At 44.6% G+C, this 22,778-nt stretch overlaps 1 protein-coding gene across 2 annotated transcripts in view; it reads right to left on the bottom strand.

Annotated features, from left to right (window-relative positions):
• Nucleotides 1-11,833, bottom strand: part of npl (N-acetylneuraminate pyruvate lyase (dihydrodipicolinate synthase)) — a 44,099-nt gene extending 32,266 nt beyond the window's left edge. Inside the window, exons 1-4 of one of the 2 annotated variants that reach the window (XM_055642152.1) lie at nucleotides 11,660-11,833; nucleotides 10,188-10,255; nucleotides 10,023-10,096; nucleotides 2,608-2,695 (exon numbers count right to left, since the gene is read on the bottom strand). In XM_055642152.1, coding sequence (XP_055498127.1) covers nucleotides 2,608-2,695; nucleotides 10,023-10,096; nucleotides 10,188-10,255; nucleotides 11,660-11,677 — 248 coding nt within the window. In that variant the 5' untranslated portion in view covers nucleotides 11,678-11,833. The other variant, XM_055642153.1, reaches the window with a different exon arrangement.
• Between the last annotated feature and the right edge of the window lie 10,945 nt (nucleotides 11,834-22,778).

The raw sequence follows: 22,778 nt of genomic DNA on the forward strand, positions 1-22,778 counted from the left end.
GCTGCTGCCAGTGCGGAGTGGAGGTTTCACAGGTTGTAAAGCGCTTGGGGTCCTCAATGTTATGAAAGACAATAAACTAAAGGCCTTTTCTACAGTGGTTTGCAAAAGTAGTCATACCCCTTGAACTTTTCCACATTTTGTCACGTTACAACCACAAACGTAAATGTATTTTATTGGGATTTTATGTGATAGACCAACACAAAGTGGTGCATAATTGTGAAGTGGAAGGAAAATTATACATGGTTTTCAAATTTTTTATACAAATAAAAAACTGAAAAGTGTGGCGTGCAAATGTATTCAGCCCTGACACCCCTAAATACAATCCAGTGCAACCAATTGCCTTCAGAAGTCACCTAATTAGTAAATAGAGTCCACTTGTGTGTAATCTAATCTCAGTATAAATACAGCTGTTCTGTGAAGGCCTCAGAGGTTTGTTAGATAACATTAGTGAGCAAACAGCATCATGAAGCCCAAGGAACACACCAGACAGGTCAGGGATAAATTTGTGGAGAAGTTTAAAGCAGGGTTAGGTTATAAAAATATATCCCAAGCTTTGAACATCTCACGGAGCACTGTTCAATCCATCATCCGAAAATGGAAAGAGTATGGCACAACTGCAAACCTACCAAGATATGGCTGTCCACCTAAACAGACAGGCCGGGCAAGGAGAGCATTGATCAGAGAAGCAGCCAAGAGGCCCATGGTAACTCTGGAGGAGCTGCAGAGATCCACAGCTCCGGTGGGAGTATCTGTCCACAGGACAACTATTAGTCGTGCACTCCACAAATCGGGCCTTTATGGAAGAGTGGCAAAAAGAAAGCCATTGTTGAAAAAAAGCCATAAGAAGTCCCATTTGCCACAAGCCATGTGGGGGACACAGCAAACATGTGGAGGAAGGTGCTCTGGTCAGATGAGACCAAAATTGAAGTTTTTGGCCTAAATGCAAAACGCTATGTGTGGCGGAAAACTAACACTGCACATCACCCTGAACACACCATCCCCACTGTGAAACATGGTGGTGGCAGCATCATGCTGTGGGGATGCTTTTCTTCAGCAGGGACAGGGAAGCTGGTCAGAGTTGATGGGAAGATGGATGGAGCCAAATGCAGGGCAATCTTGGAAGAAAACCTGTTAAGAGTCTGCAAAAGACTTGAGACGGGGCGGAGGTTCACCTTCCAGCAGGACAATGACCCTAAACATACAGCCAGAGCTGCAATGGAATGGTTTAGATCAAAGCATTTTCATGTGTTAGAATGGCCCAGTCAAAGTCCAGACCTAAATCCAATTGAGAATCTCTGGCAAGACTTGAAAATTGCTGTTCACAGATGCTCTCCATCCAATCTGACTGAGCTTGAGCTATTTTGCAAAGAACAATGGGCAAAAATTTCAGTCTCTAGATGTGCAAAGCTGGTAGAGACATACCCCAAAAGACTTGCAGCTGTAATTGCAGCGAAAGGTGGTTCTACAAAGTATTGACTCAGGGGGGCTGAATACTTTTGCACGCCACACTTTTCAGTTTTTTATTTGTAAAAAAATTTGAAACCCATGTATCATTTTCCTTCCACTTCACAATTATGCACCACTTTGTGTTGGTCTATCACATAAAATCCCAATAAAATACATTTACGTTTGTGGTTGTAACGTGACAAAATGTGGAAAAGTTCAAGGGGTATGAAAACTTTTGCAAGCCACTGTATATTTACATTTCACACAAAATAATGCTGTTGCTTTTGTATCACTTGTTGCCGTACAACCTAACATAAATTCCACATTCTAACTCAGTCAGGTGTTATGAGGAGAAGGCAGGAGAATGGGGTTAGGAGGGAAAGATAGATCAGCCATGATTGAATGGCGGAGTAAACTTGATGGGCCAAATGGCCTAATTTTGCTCCTATCCCTTATGACTTATGATGACCTTAAATGCATTAAAATGGAAAGACAAGATCTCCTACTTCTCAATACAGTTCATTTGATCAGTTCTAAAAATACATCTGGAATGTTTAGAATTATTTCTATTATTATTAAAGCCAAAGCCAGCCACACAACATTAAAAATGAGGTATCCATAGAACAGTATTTTTACTGTGTGTGCAAACCATATTCACATGGCACCATTGATATCACGATACACCCAGCGGTAAAGCTCAGGGACCATGACTGATGATTTTAATGATAAAGAGTTCACTGCAATGGAATTCAATAGCAAGATTCCAATGTATTCAATCTTAGGAAACTTATAAAATAATTCAAGTGGAATTCATTTATGATTCGAACAGAAATTTAGTTCAAAATTTAAATTGTCAAGGGCTATGGATGAGCACTTGAAGTGGTCTGAGATACTTTGGGCAAGAATGAAAATAAACTAAGTGTTTCTTCTCTTGCTTGCCATCCAGCAACTTCTGTCAGGAAATGTGTGCACATGGACTGTACAGAAGAACATGAAGCTCAACTGTCATTCCTTCACTGGCAAGGTTCTTGCATGAGCAATGTGCATTAGGATCAAAACTGTGCACAAGCAGCATGCTTTACACTCTGGATCGTTAAAATATATAAATAGACATCTAGTGTATGGTTGTGATGAACAGTATCCAAATATACAAGCACTCACTTGCCCTTTCCCTTGTTAATCCATTCTTCAGCAACCAATTTTCTTTCTTCAACACTAAGTGACATGCCCTCCCCAGTAGTTCCATTGACTGGAAAACAACAAAGAAAACATATGACAATATTGGTTCTTAAAATAAATTCAGTTCTGGAAATTGGTACAGTAGTTATTTCAACAATTGTAATTAATACAACTATTTTCACATCAGCTTAAGCATAGCAAATTAGGTTGGACATTTACTTATGTAAGGAATTTTACCCCATGTTGATGACCAGTGTGAGAATGAGAGAAACTGCAAACAAAATGTAACTGCAGAACTGTACCACATTTGATAAGGGGTGGTGGGGTTATAATAGGCTAATGGAGCTAGGTTGGGGAGAAGTAAAGTGCAAATGAAAGAGGGGGAAAAAAACAATGTAGGTGATTGGTGGAAATGGAAAAGGGGTTATGGGGAGGGGGAATTCAGCTGATGGGGGTGGAGTCAAAGGCTGATAAGCGATAGGTGGAACCAAATAAGGGAGGGACGATTTGCAGAAGGAAACAGATGGGGGAAGGAAGGAAAGGAGGGAGAGAGGTGTTAACTATTTTGAAAAACCATTAAGATGGATAATTTTTTTTGTCCTGATGGAATCTATCCAGTATATACAGGGAGGCAAGAAAGGAAAAGGCTGGGGCATTGATAAATCTTTGTATCCTAGTTTGCCATCGTCGAGGTCACTTACGAGTTGCAAATATTGCTTCAAGAGAGGGTTAGATTTAGCTCTTACAGGCCCGTACGAAGCTTTTCAAAAAGGGGGGTAGCATGACAGGATTACATCACATGCACGAAGCGTGAAGTCCCTCGATGCCAGGGGTTTTAGATGCTCTCTGATGCATTCTGAGCCTTATTTTCGAGCATTTTTGCACCAAATTTATGACCAATATTTCAGAAATTAACATGAACCTGAGAGGTAGCTTTTTCACACAAAGGGTGCTGGGTGTATGGAACGAGCTGCCAGAGGCTGGGACTATCCTACTGTTTAAGAGACATTTGGACACGTACATGGATAGGACAGATTTAGATCGATATGGGCCAGACGTGTGTGAGTGGGACTAGTGTAGATGGGACATGTTGGTCGGTGTGGGCAAGTTGGGCTGAAGGGCCTGTTTCCACACTGCATCATTCTATGACCAAAAAGTGAAGAAGAAAAATGCATGTAGATAAGTAGAGCAGATTTCACAGAGGAGTGAAATGTAAAGGCAGAGAGAGGTTTATGGGTGGAAAGGAACATAGGAAAGGAGGGGGGAGAGTGGGCTTGGGCAGATGGGTGTAGGGAAAATAGTCACAAAGTGCTGGAGTAACTCAGTGGGTCAGGCCGCATCTGCGGAGAATATGAATAGGCGACATTTCACAGAGTGCTGGAGTAGCTCGGTGGGTCAGGCAGCATCTGTGGAGAACATGGATAGGTGACATGTCACAGAGTGTTGGGGTAACTCAGTGGATCAGGCAGCATCTCTGGAGAAATGGTATAGATTATATTTCGGGTCAAGACCGTTCTTCAGTAATATTCATGATGTGACATGCATAGACATTCCTGAATGTTATCCAAACCATCGTGATCTACTTTGTTACGGTGCTTGCCCTCTCCTATAACATCTCTGCTGCCTTGGGTGATGCAGGACAAGACACAGGACACAAGCTTTGGGACACAGTGTGAAACTTTCACGAACAACATTGGTCGGTGGGGGCGCTGCAAACCGTCACCCTGTCAGCAGCGTGTCCGTTTTTTTCCAACTTTTTTTTGTTTTTTTAGTATGTTTTAAAGTATGTTTTTTGTGTTTTGTGTGGGAGGTGGTGTGGGGGGGTGTGGGGGAAACCGTTTTGGTCGCCTCCTCCATGGAGAGGTGACTTTTTCCAGGTCGTCTGCCGCGTGGCCTAACAACGAGGATCGGGCGGCCTTTCCCGGAGGCGCGCCTGGGGCTTCAGCGGCGGGCGCAGCGTGGACTCTTGGTGTGGAGCGCATGAGCCCTCACTGGGGCTCGCCGGAGGGGGCGCTCCGTTTCGCTGGCCTGCGGCAGCCGGCAGCCTGAAGCCGCGGTCTGCAGCGCTCCAGCTGGTGCGGCGTCTACAGCCCGGGATCCCTCGTGGGGGACCCGGGAGAAGAAGGAGCTTCCACGGCTGGCCCGCGGCCAACTTCTACCGCGGACCCGGCGTGGACTTACCATCACCCCTAGAGGGGAGCTTCGACTTGAGGGTGGGTGAGGGGTTGTCAGAGGAGAGACTTTAAATCTTCGACCGCCGGCCTGCGGCCTACACCAACCTAAAGCCGCGGTCTCCGGTGGGGAACAGCCGATCCTGGACTGACTCTGGACTCTGGTCACGACCACAGGGGGAAATGGAGGAAATGGAGGAGGACTGGCCAATTTTTGTGCCTTCCACCACAGTGATGAATGCTGTGGTGGATGTTTGTGTTAAATTTTTATTGTGTATTGTGTGTTCTTTATCATTGTACCGCTGCTGACAAATTCATTTCACTTGCGCTTTATGTGCAATGTGATGAATAAAACTGATTATATTGATTGTATTGTATTGAAGCTGTTGCAGTGTCGCAGCCTGGTAATAACCTGGATTGAGTGGATTTGGAGAGGATGTTTCCACTAGTGGGAGAGTCGATGACCAGTGGCCACAGCCTCAGAATTAAAAGACATTCCTTTAGGAAAGAGATGAGCAGGAATTTCTTAAGTCAGAGGGTGGTGAACTGTGGAATTCATTGCCACAAACAGCTGTGGAGGTCAAGTCAATGGACATTTTTCAGGAGGAGATTGATAGATTCTCGATTGATACGGGTGTCAGAGGTAATGGGGAGAAGGCAGGAGAATGGGTTTGAGAGGGAAAGATATAGAGTCATAGAGCGATACAGTGTGGAAACAGGCCCTTCGGCCCAGCATGCCCCATCTGCACTAGTCCCACCTGCCCACGTTTGATCCATATCCCTCCAAACCTGTCCTATTCATGTACCTGTCTAACTGTTTCTTAAATGTTGCGATAGTCCCTGCCTCAACTACCTCCTCTGGCAGCTTGTTCCATACACCTACCACCCTTTGTGTGAAAAACATATCCCACAGATTCCTATTAAATCTTTTGCCATTCACCTTAAACTTATGTCGTCTGCTCCTCGATTCACTTACTCTGGGCAAAAGACTCAACCATATCTATTCAAATCATGATTTTATACACCTCTATTAGATCATCCCTCATCCTCCTGTGCTCCATGAAATAGTCCCAGCCTACTCAACCTCTCCCTATAGCTCTGGCCCTCTAGTCCTGGCAATATCCTCATAAATCTTCACTGTACCCTTTCCAATTTGATGACATATTTCCTATAACATGGTGCCCAGAACTGAACACAACACTCTGAATGCGGCCTCACCAACTTCTTATGCAACTGCAACATGACCTCCCAACTTCTATACTCAGCCTGGGCCGCTGAGTTACTCCAGCACTCTGTGAAACTTCACAGAACAGGGCAAGATTAGCAAGTTTGCTGATGATACAGAAGTGAGTGGTTTTGCAGATAGTGAAGATGGTTGTGAAAGATTGCAGCAGGATCTGGATCAATTAGCCAGGTGGGCAGAGGAATGGTTGATGGTTCATGAACCATTTTGAAGGTCGTGTCGCAGGTATATCAGGTGGTCAAAAGGTATTTTGGCACTTTGGCCTTCATCAGTCAGAGTATTGAGTATAGAAGTTGGGAGGTCATGTTGCAGTTGTATAAGACTTTGGTGAGACCACATTTAGAATATTGTGTTCAGTTCTGGGCACCATGTTATAGGAAAGATGTCAAACTGAAAAGAGTACAGAGATCCCATCCTGGATCAGACCAATCAGGGTTGTGTCATCCGCAAACTTGAGAAGCTTGACAGAGGTGTCTGTGAAGGTGCAGTCATTGGTGTGGCGAGAGTAGAGGAGAGGGGAGAGTACGCATCTTGCGGTGCTCCTATGCTGAGCGTTTGCGGGTCCGAGATATGCTTTCCCGCCTCACATGCTGCTTCCTGTCTGTCAGAAAGCTGGTGATCCACTGACAGAGGGGTTCAGGCACAGTCAACTCAGAAAGTTTGGAGCGTAGTAGTTCTGGCACAATGGTGTTGAATGCAGAGCTAAAAACAATAAAAACAAAATCCTCGCATAGGTTCCCTGGCGGTCTAGGTGATGGAGGATGAAATGCAGGCCCAGATTGACTGCATCATCCACAGATCGATTGGCCCGATATGCAAAATGCAGAGGGTCCAGCAGAGGGATTGTGATATTTTTCAGCTTGGCCAGTACAAGCCTTTCAACGGTCTTCATGACTACAGAGGTCAGTGCGACAGGGCTGTTGTCCTTAGGACCAGTAATCCTTACCTTTTTGGGTACAGGGACAATAGTGGAGACTTTGAAGCAGGCAGGGACTGGTTAAAAATGAGTAATTGGGTGTGAAGTGGTGATTGGAGTGGGATGGGTGTAGAAGGACCCAGTCTTTGCAGACTGAGGTCAGGCTGTGAGTAGGTGTGAAGTGTTGGGTGGGAAAGGGTCCACTCTTTTCATGTGTATTTCCTTCACTCCATAGATGCTGCTGCACCCGCTGATTTTCTCCAGCAATTTTTTGTACCTCCACTCTTTTCATACTTTTCTTGCCTTAAGTAGGCGTGAAGTGGTGAATGGGAAGGAGAGGGCGCAGGGTCCATTCTTTGCAGACCGGGGTCTGGCTGTGTTTGTTGGGGAGGGGATTTCAGGGTTATGTTTCTGATTTTCAAACCTGCAGTAAAACCCATTCAGGTCATTCGTCAGCTGACGATTGTCCAAAGAGCGGGGGGCTTTCCTCTTATAGCTGGTGATTTCTTGCATGCCCTTCCAAACTGAAGAAGAGTCATTAGCTGAGAACTTGCTCCTCAACTTCTCAGAGTACGTTTCCTTGGCAGCTCAGATTCCCCTTCTCAGCTCTTTATCGATTAGGCTATCTTTTAACTCTAACGATTAGGCTGTCGGCTTGCATATTTGCCCCCCCACCCCCCCCCCCCCCCCCCCCCCCCCCCCCCCCCCTCCCTACCTACCTTAATTTTGCAATCTCACTAAAGATATTCCCTCTTTCCCTCTCCCCTCCCCCATCTCTCTCTACCCTCCCTTCCCCTCTCTCACCCCCTCCCCCCTCTCACATCCCCCGCCTCTTTCTTGCGGGGGGGGGGGTGAAGATGAAGGTGGCGCAGGCCCAGCGGGCGGTGGGGGGATGAAGGCGGCGTGAGCCCAGCAGGGGTCAGCGGGGGTGGCATAGACCCAGCGGGGGTGGCGTGGGCCCAGTGGGAGTCAGCGAGGGTGGCATAGACCAAGTGGGGGTGGCGTGGGCCCAGCGGGGGTCAGTGAGGGTGACGTGGGCCCAGTGGGAGTGGCGTGGGCCCAGCATGGGTGGCATGAGCCCAGCAGGGGTGGCGTAGGCCCCGTGGGGGTGGCATGAGCCCAGCGGGGGTTGCGGGGGTCAGCAGGGGTGGTGTGTGGGGAAGATGGCTTGGGCCCCGGCGTCGGGGGGAGGCGTGCTCCACCGCAGCGGCGTCTGGTGTTGGGGTTACAGCCGTTGGGTTCAGATTCAGCCACTCTTGCCCGGCGACAGGGGAACAGAGAACTGGCCGTTTCCAAAGTGAAAACGTTGATTTTTTTTTCTTTTCTTTTTTTGGTGATTTTTTCTTAGGTGGGAAAAAAAGGGGGGTGTGGTCGTACCCAACGCACCCCTCCTTCGAATGGCCATGTCTTAGGGCTAAAGGAATCAAGGGATATCGGGAAAAAGCAGGCATGGGGTACTGATTTTAGATGATCAGCCATGATCATATTGAATGGCCGGTGTTGGCTCGAAGAGCCGAATGACCTACTCCTGCACCCATTTTTCTATGTTTCCTTGTTTAAGATGGGTAATTGGGGATAATCCAGGAAATAACACATTGTTGAGATTTATATCTGTGGTAATGAAATTAATGATGACTGCTAAAGTCAGGTTATACTCACACTGTGAAAAGCATGAACTTAATATAGATATCCAGTGTTGGTTTTTGAGGGGGAGGTGCAAATTCACAAATGTGAGGAGGTGATAAAGATGACTGATAAAGGTAGGGCAAGGGATGGGGTCTACACAGTCTTCAGTTTAGAGATACAGAGAAACAGGCCCTTCGGCCCACCAAGTCCGTGCCGACCAACGATCCCCACATATTAGCATTATCCTACACACATTTGGGACAATTTTTACATTTACCAAGCCAACTTATCTCCATACCTGTACGCCTTTGGAATGTGGGTGGAAACCGAAGATCTCGGAGAAAACCCACGCAGTCACGGAGAGAACGTACAAAAGCCGTACAGACAGCACCCGTAGTCGGGATCGAACCCGGGTCTGTGGTGTAAGGCAGCAACTCGACCGCTGCGCCACATTTTACAATTGCTCATGATAGGATGTTTCACAACACTAAATCACATGGGATCCATGGTGATGTAGTAAATTGGCTGAAAAATTGGCTTAGTCATAAAAATTGAAGAGTGGAGGAGGGTATTCATTATCTGGTGCTCTGTAATCAATGAAGGTCCACATGGATCAGAGTTGGAACCTCCATTATTTATAGTATATTTTTGAATGACAATACATGTGGTACAATTAGTAGCTTTGCAAACAACATGAAATTGGTAGTTTAGATTGTGAGGAAGGTTGGTAATTGTTTTCTAACATCATTCTCCTCAGTACCAATTTTCATATAGTATTTCATTGCATATTGAAACAAGACTTGTCAATGTGGTTATTTTTTAGATGGACAAGTGCCATTTTTTATTTCCTACTTGTTCTACTATCATTATGCAGTATATAACAAAAGTACAGATGCCAGTCCCAGGTGTTGATACTGACAATTTTGGGGGATTTGTTGATGGAAAAGAAAACTGATTACTTCACTAAGGACCTTGTTTTGAATCCACCTGCATGAATCATCTCATTGCCACCCTGAATCATTCTCTTGCCCGATCTTCCAAATACCGACATATGCAAGACAAAGTTTTTATCTAGTGGTCATGACCATGCATTGAATACTTCCTATTTACAATGGATATCCCAAATTGACAAAACCAATCCACAGTAGCTGAGGAGAAACCATATTTCTTGAAGAAAGAGGACACCTTGGATGTCCTAGAATGGAAAGCCTCATCTTGAGAGCAGATGGGGCAGAGAGGGAGAAATTGAGAATAAGGGATGGCGTCCTTACAAGAGTCAGAGTGGGAGATAGTGTAGTCAAGGTAGCTGTATTAACCTATTATAACTTATGAGAGCAAACCAAGGATAAATATGATATTTGAGGGTGGGTGAGGGGTTGTCAGAGGAGAGAGAGATAAATAGCAAAAGAACATGGAACATTGAGTTCTAGCATAAACTTACCAAAAATATTTCTAATCCCTTGGACCTTTACCAGATAATCAATATATCGACCAATGACAGGGAGATTAATTTCACTGCAAGACAAAAAACAATATTTCCAAATGATACATTTGTTGCCATATAAGTCGGTTGGCATTAAATCTTGAATTGTGTTCACATTCTTACTCATCATTTGTCAGGGGTGTGAAGGTTGCTGCCACCAAACCACTAAGCCTTTTGCTGCTCATTTCTACCTGAAGGAAAAACACATTAATTAAATCTTGAGGTTCAAATTGAGCGTCTAGGTACACACAATAAGTAAGACAACCTATCAACAACAGATATACGGCGCAAAACATGAAGGAGAAAACAAGACAAACTGGTGTATTTAAGGGAATCAGACAACTCTGACACTTCTCCCAGTGTATTCAACCACACCTCTAGAATTTGAATTTGAGGAACAGGGGCAGTCACCTAATTGTTTTAGTAACAATTTTTAATGAAGTTAATCATAATCATAATTTATTAGCCAATTTATGTTTTATATACGAGGAATTTGATTTGCCATACAGTCATAACAAAAGAGCAACAAGACACACAACTATACAAAATTTGACATAAACATCCACCACAGCGGCTCCGCCACATTCCTCACTGCAATGGAAGGCAATAAAGTCTTATCTTCTTTCCTCTTTTTACTCCCGCGGTCGGGGGAGTCGAACCATCCACAGCAGAGGCGATTGAAGATCCCGTGATCGGGGCGATCTAAGATCCTGCGTCGGGGCGATCGAAGCTCCCGCGGCGGGGCGATCGAAGCTCCCGCGGCTGGAGCTCCCGAAGTCAATCCCTGACAAAGGGATCACCGGCTCCACAATGGGGTGGGAGATTGCAACCTCCCTGTTTCGACGAATGCAATCAACCTGGCGTGCACAATCAAGTAAAATCAAATAGAACAAGTTGTCCTACAACTTTAGGCTGTGCACGCCATACGAAAGAAGAAGAAGAAGCTCCACAATGTTAAGTCCACAGATCCCGAATTCCCAGCAAGAGGCCGCCAGCTCCACGATGTTAGACCGCATTGCGGACGTTGGGACGACACAGAAAAAGTTGCATCTCTGTCAAGGAAAGTGATTAAAAAAAGGTTTGCCCCACCCCCAACTAAATACAAAACTAAAACATACATTTCACACCAAACTAAAAACACAAAGAAGAGAAAAGACGAGACAGACCGTTGGCGAGGCGGCCACTCACGGCGCCCCCTGGTGGTAATGGGATGAACCTCCGAATCATTTAAATTATGCCACACTCTAACTTACTGTGAATGTCATTGTCATTGGGCGGCATAAGAACAACCAAAGATCCTATAGCAGCTATAGGATCTTTGAGAACAACAAAGTTAAACAATAAAACGATGTCACGGGACCGGGAGATTGCAAATCCCGTGACCGTGATCCCGTGACAGCTTCCTCAAAAATTAAGTGAAATTACCAGCCCAAACGCCCAGAGCAGTCGACTGCTAAATATAACAGTTTGTTAATGTATGTCCACTGCGAGGAAGCAGCTGGTACGTTGGGATTTCGGATGCGAGGGGGCAGGAACGGCCCCGATTAAGCAGCTCCCGATTCACTCTAACTTGGCCGCCGGGAACATGAACTTACGTCTCCTCCCTGAGACATCCTTCCTTGCCTGTACGATGCTCAGCTAGGATGCCGGGGAGCTAGTGCTGGAGGTGGAGTGGAGCTGGAGCTGGTGCCGCCCTCACTCGACGGCAGGCCGGCCGGCCGGTGATCATTGTGTGTCAGCTGATCGCTCGGAAGCCGCCTCCTCTCTGTCTGTCGCCTTTGTGAATGAATGGATGGATGGATGGATGGATGGCAGCCGCTGTGTCGCACAACTTGAACACCGCGGTGACTGAGAACAGATTCCTCCGGTTGCATACTTCAAAAGCACAGGCTTGGACCGAGGAGTCGAACATTCAGACGAAAACTATTCTATATTACCTCATATTCCACTTGGGTAACTTACAACCCGACGGTATGAACATTGAAGACAGATATAAAATGCTGGAGTAACTCAACGGGATAGGCAGCATCGCTGGAGAGAAGGAATGAATCTTGAATGGGTGATGTTTTGGGTCGAGACCCTTCTTCAGACAGAAAGGTCTTGACCCAAAACGTCACCCACATTCCTTTTCACCAGAGATTCTGCCAGTCAGACTGAGTTACTCCAGCATTTTGTGTCTGTCTTCGATGTAAACCAGCATCTGCAGTTCCTTCCTACATGGTATAGGGAGGTTGCACGGCAGTCGGGTCACGAACCATGACCCATACTGTTGCTACCCTACTCCAACTGGCGTACTCGCGATGTACTGCAGGTAGGCACTGACCATTGTTTCCAGCGTAGCAGGCCCGTTAAAACCCGCCGAAATTATCAATTTTTGTGCTGTAAATAATTATGGAAATCAGGATAAGCATGAGACATTTAGCCTACTTCAGAATTCCAAAAGTGAGGAGAAATTACGGTAGATAGAAGCGAGAGCTGAAGGAACAACAACTGCCAAAGTGCTTGGCGAACATTGGCCATTTGCTCACTGCATTTCATCAACAATAGGGTGATTTCACGAAAGGTCACTGGAGCGTAGATCCGCACCCACGTGACCGAAAATCTCAAGTGGAGGACATGCTATACATCCGGTACATGTTAGTGAATGGGAAAACACGCACTTTCACACCCGTTAAAAACATCGAAAACGGCCAGTTTTTGAGCTGCAATTTACTGTGCCAGTCGGGGTGACCGTGAGGCACAGCTACCTAAATGTACAGTCCAAAAAAAAGATAGAAACTAAGGTAAATTCAAGAGGGAGCTGAAGGTGCAAATTCAGCAGAAATGCTTATCGGACATTTGCCGTGGAGATTTAAAGATTCAAAATATCGGGAATTATCGCGTTTGCTCGCTGCATTTCATCAAAAGTAAGGCAGTATTGACTTTTTTATCTTTATTGATGAAATGCAGCGAACAAACGTGATGATTCCCGATATTTTGGACCTTTAAATCTCCACGGCAAATGTCCGCTGTTCACTTCCGCTGGATTGGCACCTTCAGCTCCCTCTTTAATTTACCTTAGTTTCTATCTTTTTTTTGGACTGAAAATCTAGGTGGCTGTGCCTCACGGTCACCCCGACTGGCACAGTAAATTGCAGATCAAAAACTGGACATTTTCGTTGTTTTTAACGGGTGGGAAAGTGCTTGTTTTCCCATTCACTAACATGTACCGGATGTATAGCATGTCCTCCACTTAAGATTTTCGGTCATGTGGGTGCGGATCTACGCTCCAGTGACCTTTCGTGAAATCACCCTATAAGGCATTATTTGTGTTTTTTCTTGATTCCTTTGGCATCTAAAAAGTTTTAGAAGTGATAAATCTGGCTGTAAAATTTTAAAATTGCCAATGGTTCTCAAGTGGGTTTTTACATACAAAAAGAAAACGCATCTGAAGCAAAATGTATCATTAAAAAAAATCGCAAACCATACGTGGGGTTTGAACTACATTTTAATCAGATGCAAGCCAAGGAACGGCATAATTGTTAGCTGTTAATTGGACATAATCAACCTCAGCAAATTGACAATATATTGAAAGGGAGTGGGTGTTTAAGCTGTCAGGGCATTTTATTATTTGCCAAAATATACATCTCAATAGCATAATGATAGAAGACTTACTTTTCCACACACCACTCGTAAGTCTGGAGATTTTTTTAATGATAAATTTAGCTTCAGAAGCGTTTTATTTTTGTATGTAAAAACACACTTCAGTACTGTGGGCGATTTTAACATTTTAGAGCCTTTTTAGATACCAAAGGAATCAAGAAAATAAAATAATGCCATTCATCAATTACTGTTGATGAAATACAGTGAGCAAAGACGATAATTCACAATATTTTAAATTTCGGTATCTGCACGGCCAATGTTCGCCAAGCACTTCAGCTGTTGTTGTCCCTTCAGCTCTCGCTTCGCTTTACCTTCATTTCGCTTCACTTATGGAATTCTGAAGTTGGGTACATGTATCTCACGCTTACCCCGACTTCCACAATTTTTTACAGCGCAAAAAAATCACCATTTTGGCGGTTTTTAACCGGTAGGAAAGTACTCTTTTGTGTATTAACAACATATACTGGAAGCTTTGATGTCCAGATGGATTGAGCGGCTCCGTGCATCAAGCCCTTTGACCTGGTGACCTGACGTGCACCCCCCCTATAAACATTGAATTCTACATCTTCAACTGAAACCTCATCCCCCACTTTCCCGTGGCCCCCATCCTCATCCTCATCCTCCCCGCAGTGTACTTCTGTTTTCCCAACTCTTCCCCCCTAAACTCTGTAACCCTGACCCAAAATGTGGCTGATCCATTCCCTCCACAGATCCTGCCTGAGCTCCTTCAGGTCTTTGTGTTTTGCTCAAGATTCTAGTATCAACCAATTTTGTATTTATGGTGTTTACTCCCTGAGTCTTTGCTTCAGATGGCTGTGAATGTCCTGGTTTGAATGTATTCAAGGTTGAGTTCAGTAGATTATTGGATCTTTTGAAAATCAATGGGATTAGGGTCTATGCCAATGAAAGGAACTTGGAAACTCTGGATGGGCCATAATGGAATGGGCCATATGGACATATGTTTGTGATGTTCTGAATGGTAGTCACTTTTGGCAAATGTCGGAGCAAACATGCTTGTATTGTAAGATAACACAAACACTTACTGGTTTAAATATGTAGAATAGAATAGTTTCTTTATTGTCATTGTAACATGAACCATGTACAACGAAATTTAAAATGTCAGCCAGTCAGTGCAGCATTCAAACATTTCTAAAAGCTAATGATACATACAAGGTAAAATATTAAAGATAAGCAACTAAATAAATATCACGGACAAAGCACGCATACACACCCAACCCTCCATCCTTCTGTCGATTCCACAGTTACCACAGTCCCTTAGTCTGTATCGCCCCTGCGTTCCTTGGCGGCTACATTTAGTGCTTTTATAGCAGTGGGGTAAAAACTGTTTTTTAGTCTTATTTGTCCTTGTCCTTGTAGATCTGTACCGTCTGCCTGACGGCAACAGTTCAAACAGGGAGTGTCCGGGGTGGGAAATGTCCTTTATGATATTCTGGGATTTTTTGGTGCAGCAGGAACTGTGTAAGTCCTCCAAGGTAAGGAGAGGGCAGCCGACAATCCTCTGGGCGTTGTCAATGGCCCTCTGGAGCGCTTTCCTCTGAGCCGCTGTGCAGCTGGTGTACCACACGCATACACAGTATGTTAGTATGCTCTCAATGGAGCACCGATAAAAGGACAGCAGCAGTCTCTGAGTGATGTTATTCATCCTGACCACCCTCAGGAAGTGCAGTCTCTGCTGGACCTTTTTCAGCAGCGCAGTGGTGTTCACGCTCCACGTCAGGTCCTCCTCAATATGGATTCCCAGGAAGCGGAAATCCGCCACCCTCTCTACACAGTCCCCTCTGATAGTCAATGGTACCATGTCCGTTTTGTTCTTCCTGAAGTCTATTATTACTTCCTTTGTCTTTAAGGTGTTGAGGAGCAGGTTATTTTCTTCACACCACACTGTCAGCTGTTCCACCTCATCCCGGTAGGCGTACTCGTCCCCCCCGGAGATGAGTCCCACCACCGTAGTGTCATCCGCAAATTTGACAATGGTGTTGCTGTGGTGGGCGGGGGTGCAGTCATGTGTGTAGATGGTGTAGAGCAGGGGGCTCAGTACGCAGCCCTGTGGAGAGCCGGTACTGAGGCTGAGGGCCGTGGATGTATGATGGCCCACTCTGACTCTCTGGCTGCGACCCGACAGGAAGCTATTTATCCACGTACAGGTGGAGTGTGGAAGTCCCAAGTCCCCCAGTTTGTCCACCAGTTTGTGGGGAAGGATGGTATTAAAAGCAGAGCCGTAGTCCACAAAGAGCATCCGCACGTAGCTCCCCCGCTGCTCCAGGTGAGACAGTGCAGCATGGAGAGCTGTGGCTACAGCGTCCTCTGTAGATCTATTTGCTCTGTACGCAAACTGGTGGGGGTCAAAGCTTCGGGGCAGAAGTGATGTGATATGACCCCGGACCAGTTTTTCAAAACACTTCATCACCACTGGTGTGAGTGCGACTGGCCGGTAGTCGTTGAGGCTGGAGATGTTGGTTTTTTTGGGCAAGGGGACTATGGTGGAGGACTTCAGACAGGGTGGGACAGTGGACTGGGCCAGAGACTGGTTAAAAATCCTTGTAAAGACTCCAGCCAGCTGGTCTGCGCAGTCCTTCAACACGCGTCCAGAGACGCCGTCAGGACCAGTAGCCTTCCTTGGATTTATGGCCCGCAGAGTGCGCCTCACCTCATGCTCCTCTATCTTGAGGGTTAGGCTGCTGCGGACCATGTGCTGTGATGTGGCTGTCTCGGGTGGCTCCACTTCAAAGCGAGCAAAGAAGTGGTTCAGCTCCTCTGCCAGCGAGGCGTCACCTTCAACTTGCAACATGTAAAACTTGTTTCTAGTGTTGCTGGTTGAGCAACATCAGAAAATGCCTGGAGCACCCATATGAAATCCGTGGGGTCACAAAGAGAATGTGCAAACTCCACACTGATAGCACCAGAGGTCAGAATTGAACCTGGGTTGCCGGAGCTGTGAGACATGAGCTCTATTGGATCCCTGAGTAGGTGAATTCCAAATGCAGTGTGAAAGTGAGGTTCAAAACCACTACCTTCAACTTAAATGAGGACAATTATAATGGTGGAGTTGTGTAAGGTGAACTGGGATAATGCTGGGACAGGTCAGTAGATGAACAGTGGCAGATACAACAGTTTAGCTAATGGAGCTGTGGACTCACGGTGCCATAGAACTGGGTTCAGTGTCTGTCGAGAGTTTGCATGCTCTCCCCGTGACTTAGTATCGAAAATGAGGCTGGAAATAAAAGGAAAATAAAAGGAAACCAAAAATTGACAGATACGTTAAATCTTTTTTTTTTGCATCAGTCATCACTGTGGAGGATATTGCATACATTCATCAAATGGGCTCATTTCAAATAACATGGAGCAATTTTTACAGATCTTGGTCACATTGGGTGGAGTATAAGAGAAACAAACTGATCAATAGGCAAACAAATCACCAGCACCCAAATGCTTTCAATTAAGTGGCTGCAGAGATAGTGGAGCCATTGGTTCAAAATGATCAAAACCTGCTAAATTCCAGAAGATACCAGAAGATAGGAAAACAGCCAAAGTGAGGAAGGTAGCAAACTATGGACAATTTAATATCAATTGTTGGCAAGATGTTTGAATCAATAATCAAAAAAAATCTGGTCATTTAGGAAAGCTGAATATGATCAAACCTAATCAATATTGGTTTATGAAAGGTAAATCATGTTTGACAATTGAGCTTGAATTCTTTGTAGAAGTGACAGAAGAGGGGAACTCTAGAATTGGTAGAAGACATATAATTAGATTTCCAAAGGCATTTGCAATGTAAGAGGCTGATGTAAAGCTTCAGAGCCCTAAGGTCCTGGAAGAAGTATGTTGTGTAAATTGAAAACATACAGTCACATAGAAAACAAGATCTGAAATAAATGGGTCCATTTCAGGCCATATGGGTGTAGCAAGAGGACTAATCCAGAGATCGGTTCTTAGCCCTCAATTGTTTAGGAAGGAACTGCAGATGCTGGTTTACACCGAAGATAGACACAAAACACTGGAGTACCTCAGCGGGACAGGCAGCATCTCTGGAGAGAAGGAACGGTTGACATTTTGAGTCGAGATTGTTTACTGTTTTCTATTAATGACTGGGAGGAAGTAACAAAATGTGGTGTTTCCAAGCTTGCCAAGGATATGAAAATAGGTGGAAGGGCATGTTGTGATGAGGACGTCATTTTGCAATGGGATATTAGATTGAGTGATTTGGTGAAAATGTAGAAAATCTAATCTGACAAAATATGATGTATGCAGTTCAGCATGAGGAATCAAAATGGAAATTGTTATCTAAATTAAAAGATGGCAAGTATGTAAAGTTCAGAGGGATCAAGCTCGCTTTGCACAAAACACAAAAAGTCAGCAGGCAGGTCAAAAAGTAGTTAAGAAGGCAAATAACATGTTGGCCTTTATTACAAGGGGGTTGAAGTTTATGAAGAGGGAGGTTTTGTTCCTATCATACACAGTTTTGATGAACCCTCACCTTGAATACTGTGTAATGTTTGGATCAACTTACCTAAAAAAGGACACACTGGCATTGGAGGCAGTCCACAGGAGATTGACCAGGCTATTTCTTGGAATTATAGCATTGACCTATCAAGAGGGGCTAGAAGAATGAAAGTAGACCTTATTCAAACAGAAGATCCTAAGGGTGCTTGACAGCATAAATGTTGAGATGTTTCCACCAGTGGGAGAGTGATAAACAAGCTAAATAATATAATAATACACTTTATTACGGACTCGAAGTCCAGACAAGGGGCAACATTACATTAAAAAATGCATTGCATATTTAAAAAATATCATAAAGTACATATAAAATCTTAGTATATCACATAAAAGCATCATAAATTATATTAAAAAAAAACACAATACATGTTAAAAATCCAGATTAAAAGAATGATCAATATCCTCAAACGAGACAACGATACCAGTGTCTCGTAGCATGTAGTGCTAACCCTTATGTTTGACAAGGCCACAATAAGCACATTTTTAGAGTCATTTATCCTGCAAATGAATTTATACATGTGACTTCTTAGGATAGCTTCTAAAGTACTGACTCCTGCAGCCACAAACATATTACTGGCACTACAGTATCTAGGTTTCCTTAGCAGTGTTCTCATGGCATCGTTATATGCCACATTTAGTCTCTTCATACTTGTCTTTCCATAGTTCGACCACAGGTGCGCAGTGTTGAGTGGTGTGCAGTATGCTCTAAATAGCGACATCTTCACCACATCTGCACACGCACCAAATTTACGCAATAGAATATTTGCCTATACATACAGCATGCATCGTTGCCTATAAATATCCTCATCATCTGTCATTTGTTCTGTAATAAAATGCCCTAGATATTTTACCTTATCACAGACACTAAGATTATTGTCAGACAATTTGAAATCAGTTTATTTTAGACATTTATCCTCTTTGGTTCTACAGATCATAACAGCACTCTTACTAGCATTATATTTAATATCATGTTCCACACCATACAAATCCCTATGCTCTCCAGTTCTAAATGACAGGTTCCATCTAGCGCTGGTCTCCAGCAGCTCCTTAATCATTTAGAACTGGAGAGCATAGGGATTTGTTGTCACAGAAGGTGGTGAGTCTCTGGAAATCTGTGTCCCAGAGGACAGAGAAGGCCAGATCATTAGATATACTTAGTTGGAGATAAACATTTGAAAGACAGGAGAGTTGAGGGTTATGGGAACTGGCACAGAAAAGATGTTGAGGCCCTCATAGGTCACCCATGAACACATTGAATGGAGGGGGAGGTGAGGGATGAGGTGGTCTGCTCCTCTCCTATTTTCTGGTGTTCTTGAGAGACAACAGTTATACTAACTGCCAGTGTGCTACCTTATTTCTGAACTGACATTTCTTTTAACAGTTATTATTTAAAAGTTAAATAATAACCTTTTAACCAAATTATTATATTATAATATATTATATATAATATAAATATAATATATAATAATAAATATTATAAACAAAGCAAAATGTAGTCTTCTTCTTTTCGTGTCCATCTTATTACAAATGTTGACCTCACTGTCATCGTCCGTCCTGAAAAGGACGCAAGCATAATTATAATTAGTATCCAGAATTAGCTCAGGATACTTTCAATTTCCAGCCCCACGACGTGAATGCTGTTGCTATGGGCCAGCAAAATGTAGTAAGGAGCATAAATTAAACATTATGAAATAATACGTTCCACTGACCCTTCCAAGAAGTTGTTAAATATATTACCAAAAGGTTACTCGAAGAGGTAATGCATGGCCATATATCATGGGACAAACCACTTCAGTGTGAGATAAAAACTGGAATTAGGAAAGCTTTATGACAAGCATCAAGTGGACAGAGATCAGTATTCTTAGTGACTCAAAAATCTACAGTTACAACATGATTAGGAACAAGTTAATAGATACCAGGGTGCAGAAAGCAGGAATCACAGTTTTCGCAAGTTGCTTAGAACACATTAGTGTAATATGGCACCAGATTCAGACAGCCAAGCTCGAGAGAAGAGATTTGCATGTAGTGTTTTTGGACCTGGCAAAAGCGTTGGATCTGTGCCACATACTGTAGTCTTATTTGGAGTGTTTTTGATTTCTTTAGTTCCAGGATCGATAGAAAATTAGTGAAAGCATATTTCCAAGATGTCCAAATGTGTTTTAGTACAGCAGACTTTACGACAGCATGGCAGAGATGGGCATTATGGCAGGGTGTACTATTTCCCCATTAGCGTTTACAATGGCGATGGAGCTAGAGCATCAAGGTGGGTCATCGGCAGGGAGAGACAGCAGGACAGCCTGCGCCTCTTTCCAATCAGGGCCCATGACCACAACAGTAGCTTGTACAAGAAGGATGTTAGAGAAGATAAATGATAATCTTAAATGGGCTAGGTTGAAGATTAAGCCGAGTAAGTCACAGAGTATTTCTTTGGTAAGAGGAAAGGTAGTAGAGAAAAGGTATAATGCAGATGACGAAGAAATCCCGTCTATAATGGAGAAACCAGTTAAAAGTTTGGGTAGGTTGTATAACAGGAAGTTGGATGACACTGAACTGGTTCAGCAATTTAGAAGGGATGTTACTGACAAGTTAGAAAGGATAGCGAAGTCAGGGCTTCCAGGCAAGTTGTTGTGGTGTTTGCAGTTTAGGCTATTCCCCAGGTTGATGTGGCATTGATAGTATATGAGGTGCCAATTTCTAAGGTGGAAAAGTTAGAGAGATTGGTTAGTTCATAGATTAGAACATGGTTAGGAGTTCCATGGTGTCTTAGTAATGTGGCTTTATATGGAAAAGGTATTCTCCATTTACCATTGTCAGGCCTAACAGAGGAGATTAAGTGTGCTAAAGTGAGGCTAGAGTTGCAATTATCAGGGAGTAAGGATACCTTGGTTAGTAATCTGGTGTCAACTGTAACTAGAGGGAGAAGTGGAACTCAAAGCTGGCAGTAGAAGAAGCACACGCAGCTCAGGCATACAGACATTTTTGGTAGGGTGCAGCAAGGGAAAGGAGGCTTAGGGCTCAGCACATTGATGGTGACATGGGGACAGGGGTGTTCCTCTCCAACTCCTTAGTCTTGTCGGTGTTGAACTGCAGATGATTCAGCCCACACCACTGAATACACCTCTGTATTCAGCTTCCCTCCCTGCACTGATGCAGCCCGCAATTGCAGATTAATCTGAAAACTTCTGCTGGTGGCAGGAGGCAGAGTTATATCTGAAGTCTGAGGTGTAGATGGTGAACAGGAAGGGAGAGAGGACAGTCCCCTGTGGGGCCCTTGTTTTGCTGACTTCTGTAGCCTGACATATTGTGGTCGTCCAGTCGGGTAGTTGGTTATCCAGGACACCAATGGCGCATCCACCTGCATCTTCATCAGTTTGCTCCCTAGCCACGCAGGCCGGATGGTGTTAAAAGCACTATAGAAGTAAAAAAAAACATGGGCTCTCACAATGCTTCTCGGCTTATCCAGGTGAGCATAGGAACGATGGGGCAGGTGGTTGATGGCGTCCTCAACCCCCATCCTTGCTTGGTAAGCAAAATGCTGGGGGTCCAGGTGGGGTTTAACCAGGGGTCGCAGGTGAATGAGCACCAGCCTCTCCAGGTACTTTATGATGTGCAAAGTCAGCGCCACTGGTCTGTAGTCATTGGAGGAGCTGGAACGTGTCCTCTTTGGTACAGGAAACAGGCAGGATCTTCCACATCACAGGAACTCTCTCCAGGCTCAGGTTGAAGAAATGCTGTAGCACTCCACACAACTGACCGACACACGCCTTGAGTACCCTAGGGCTGACACCATCGGGACCCGTAGCTTTGCTTGGATGGAGTTTGCTCTGCTTCGTCCTCACCTGCTGAGTCTTGATGGTCAGGCCCGGCAAAGAAAGGGCAGAGGAAGTGGACCAGGGGGATTGAGGGGAAGCCTCTATAAATGGACTGTCGGGGAACAGGGGTGGGGGTGGGCAGAGGCCATGGTTGAAGTCCCCCATGATAGCGATGAAAGCTCTCAGGTGTTGTGTCTGGAGTCTCGTGGTGACTGTGTGGATGACGTCACACGTGCGCAGAGAGTTGACGGACGGAATGTAAACAACCATCATAATGCTGTGTGAGAATTCTCTGGGAATTTAGTATGGACGTAGACCCACAGCCATCAGTTTAATATCCGGGCTACACATACGCTCCTTAATTGTGATATGATCAGGGATGCACCATTTGTTGTTAACGAGAATAGTAAGTCCCCCACCTTTACACTTGCCACTTTCACTGCAGTCCCTGTCCGCCCGAACAGTCCACACTTGCGTTGAACTCAGGGATGTCCTCGTGGAGCCTTGTTTCCCGTGAAACACAGCACATTGCTTTCACGGTACTCCTTCTGGGTCTTCACTAGTGCAGCTAGCTCGTCAATCTCGTTAGCCAGCGATCTGGCATCCAGAAAATATGCTGAGAATTTTTAATGGAAAAGGAGAGAGGAACAAACACTATTTCAAAAGAATAAACTGTTTAATACTTAATTATTCATACCAATTTGACAACAAGAGTGAGACCTTCAAAATAGAGGCATTGTAC

Source organism: Leucoraja erinacea, chromosome 10 (genome assembly GCF_028641065.1).
Source record: "Leucoraja erinacea ecotype New England chromosome 10, Leri_hhj_1, whole genome shotgun sequence".
Classification (NCBI taxonomy): Eukaryota; Metazoa; Chordata; class Chondrichthyes; order Rajiformes; family Rajidae; genus Leucoraja; species Leucoraja erinaceus.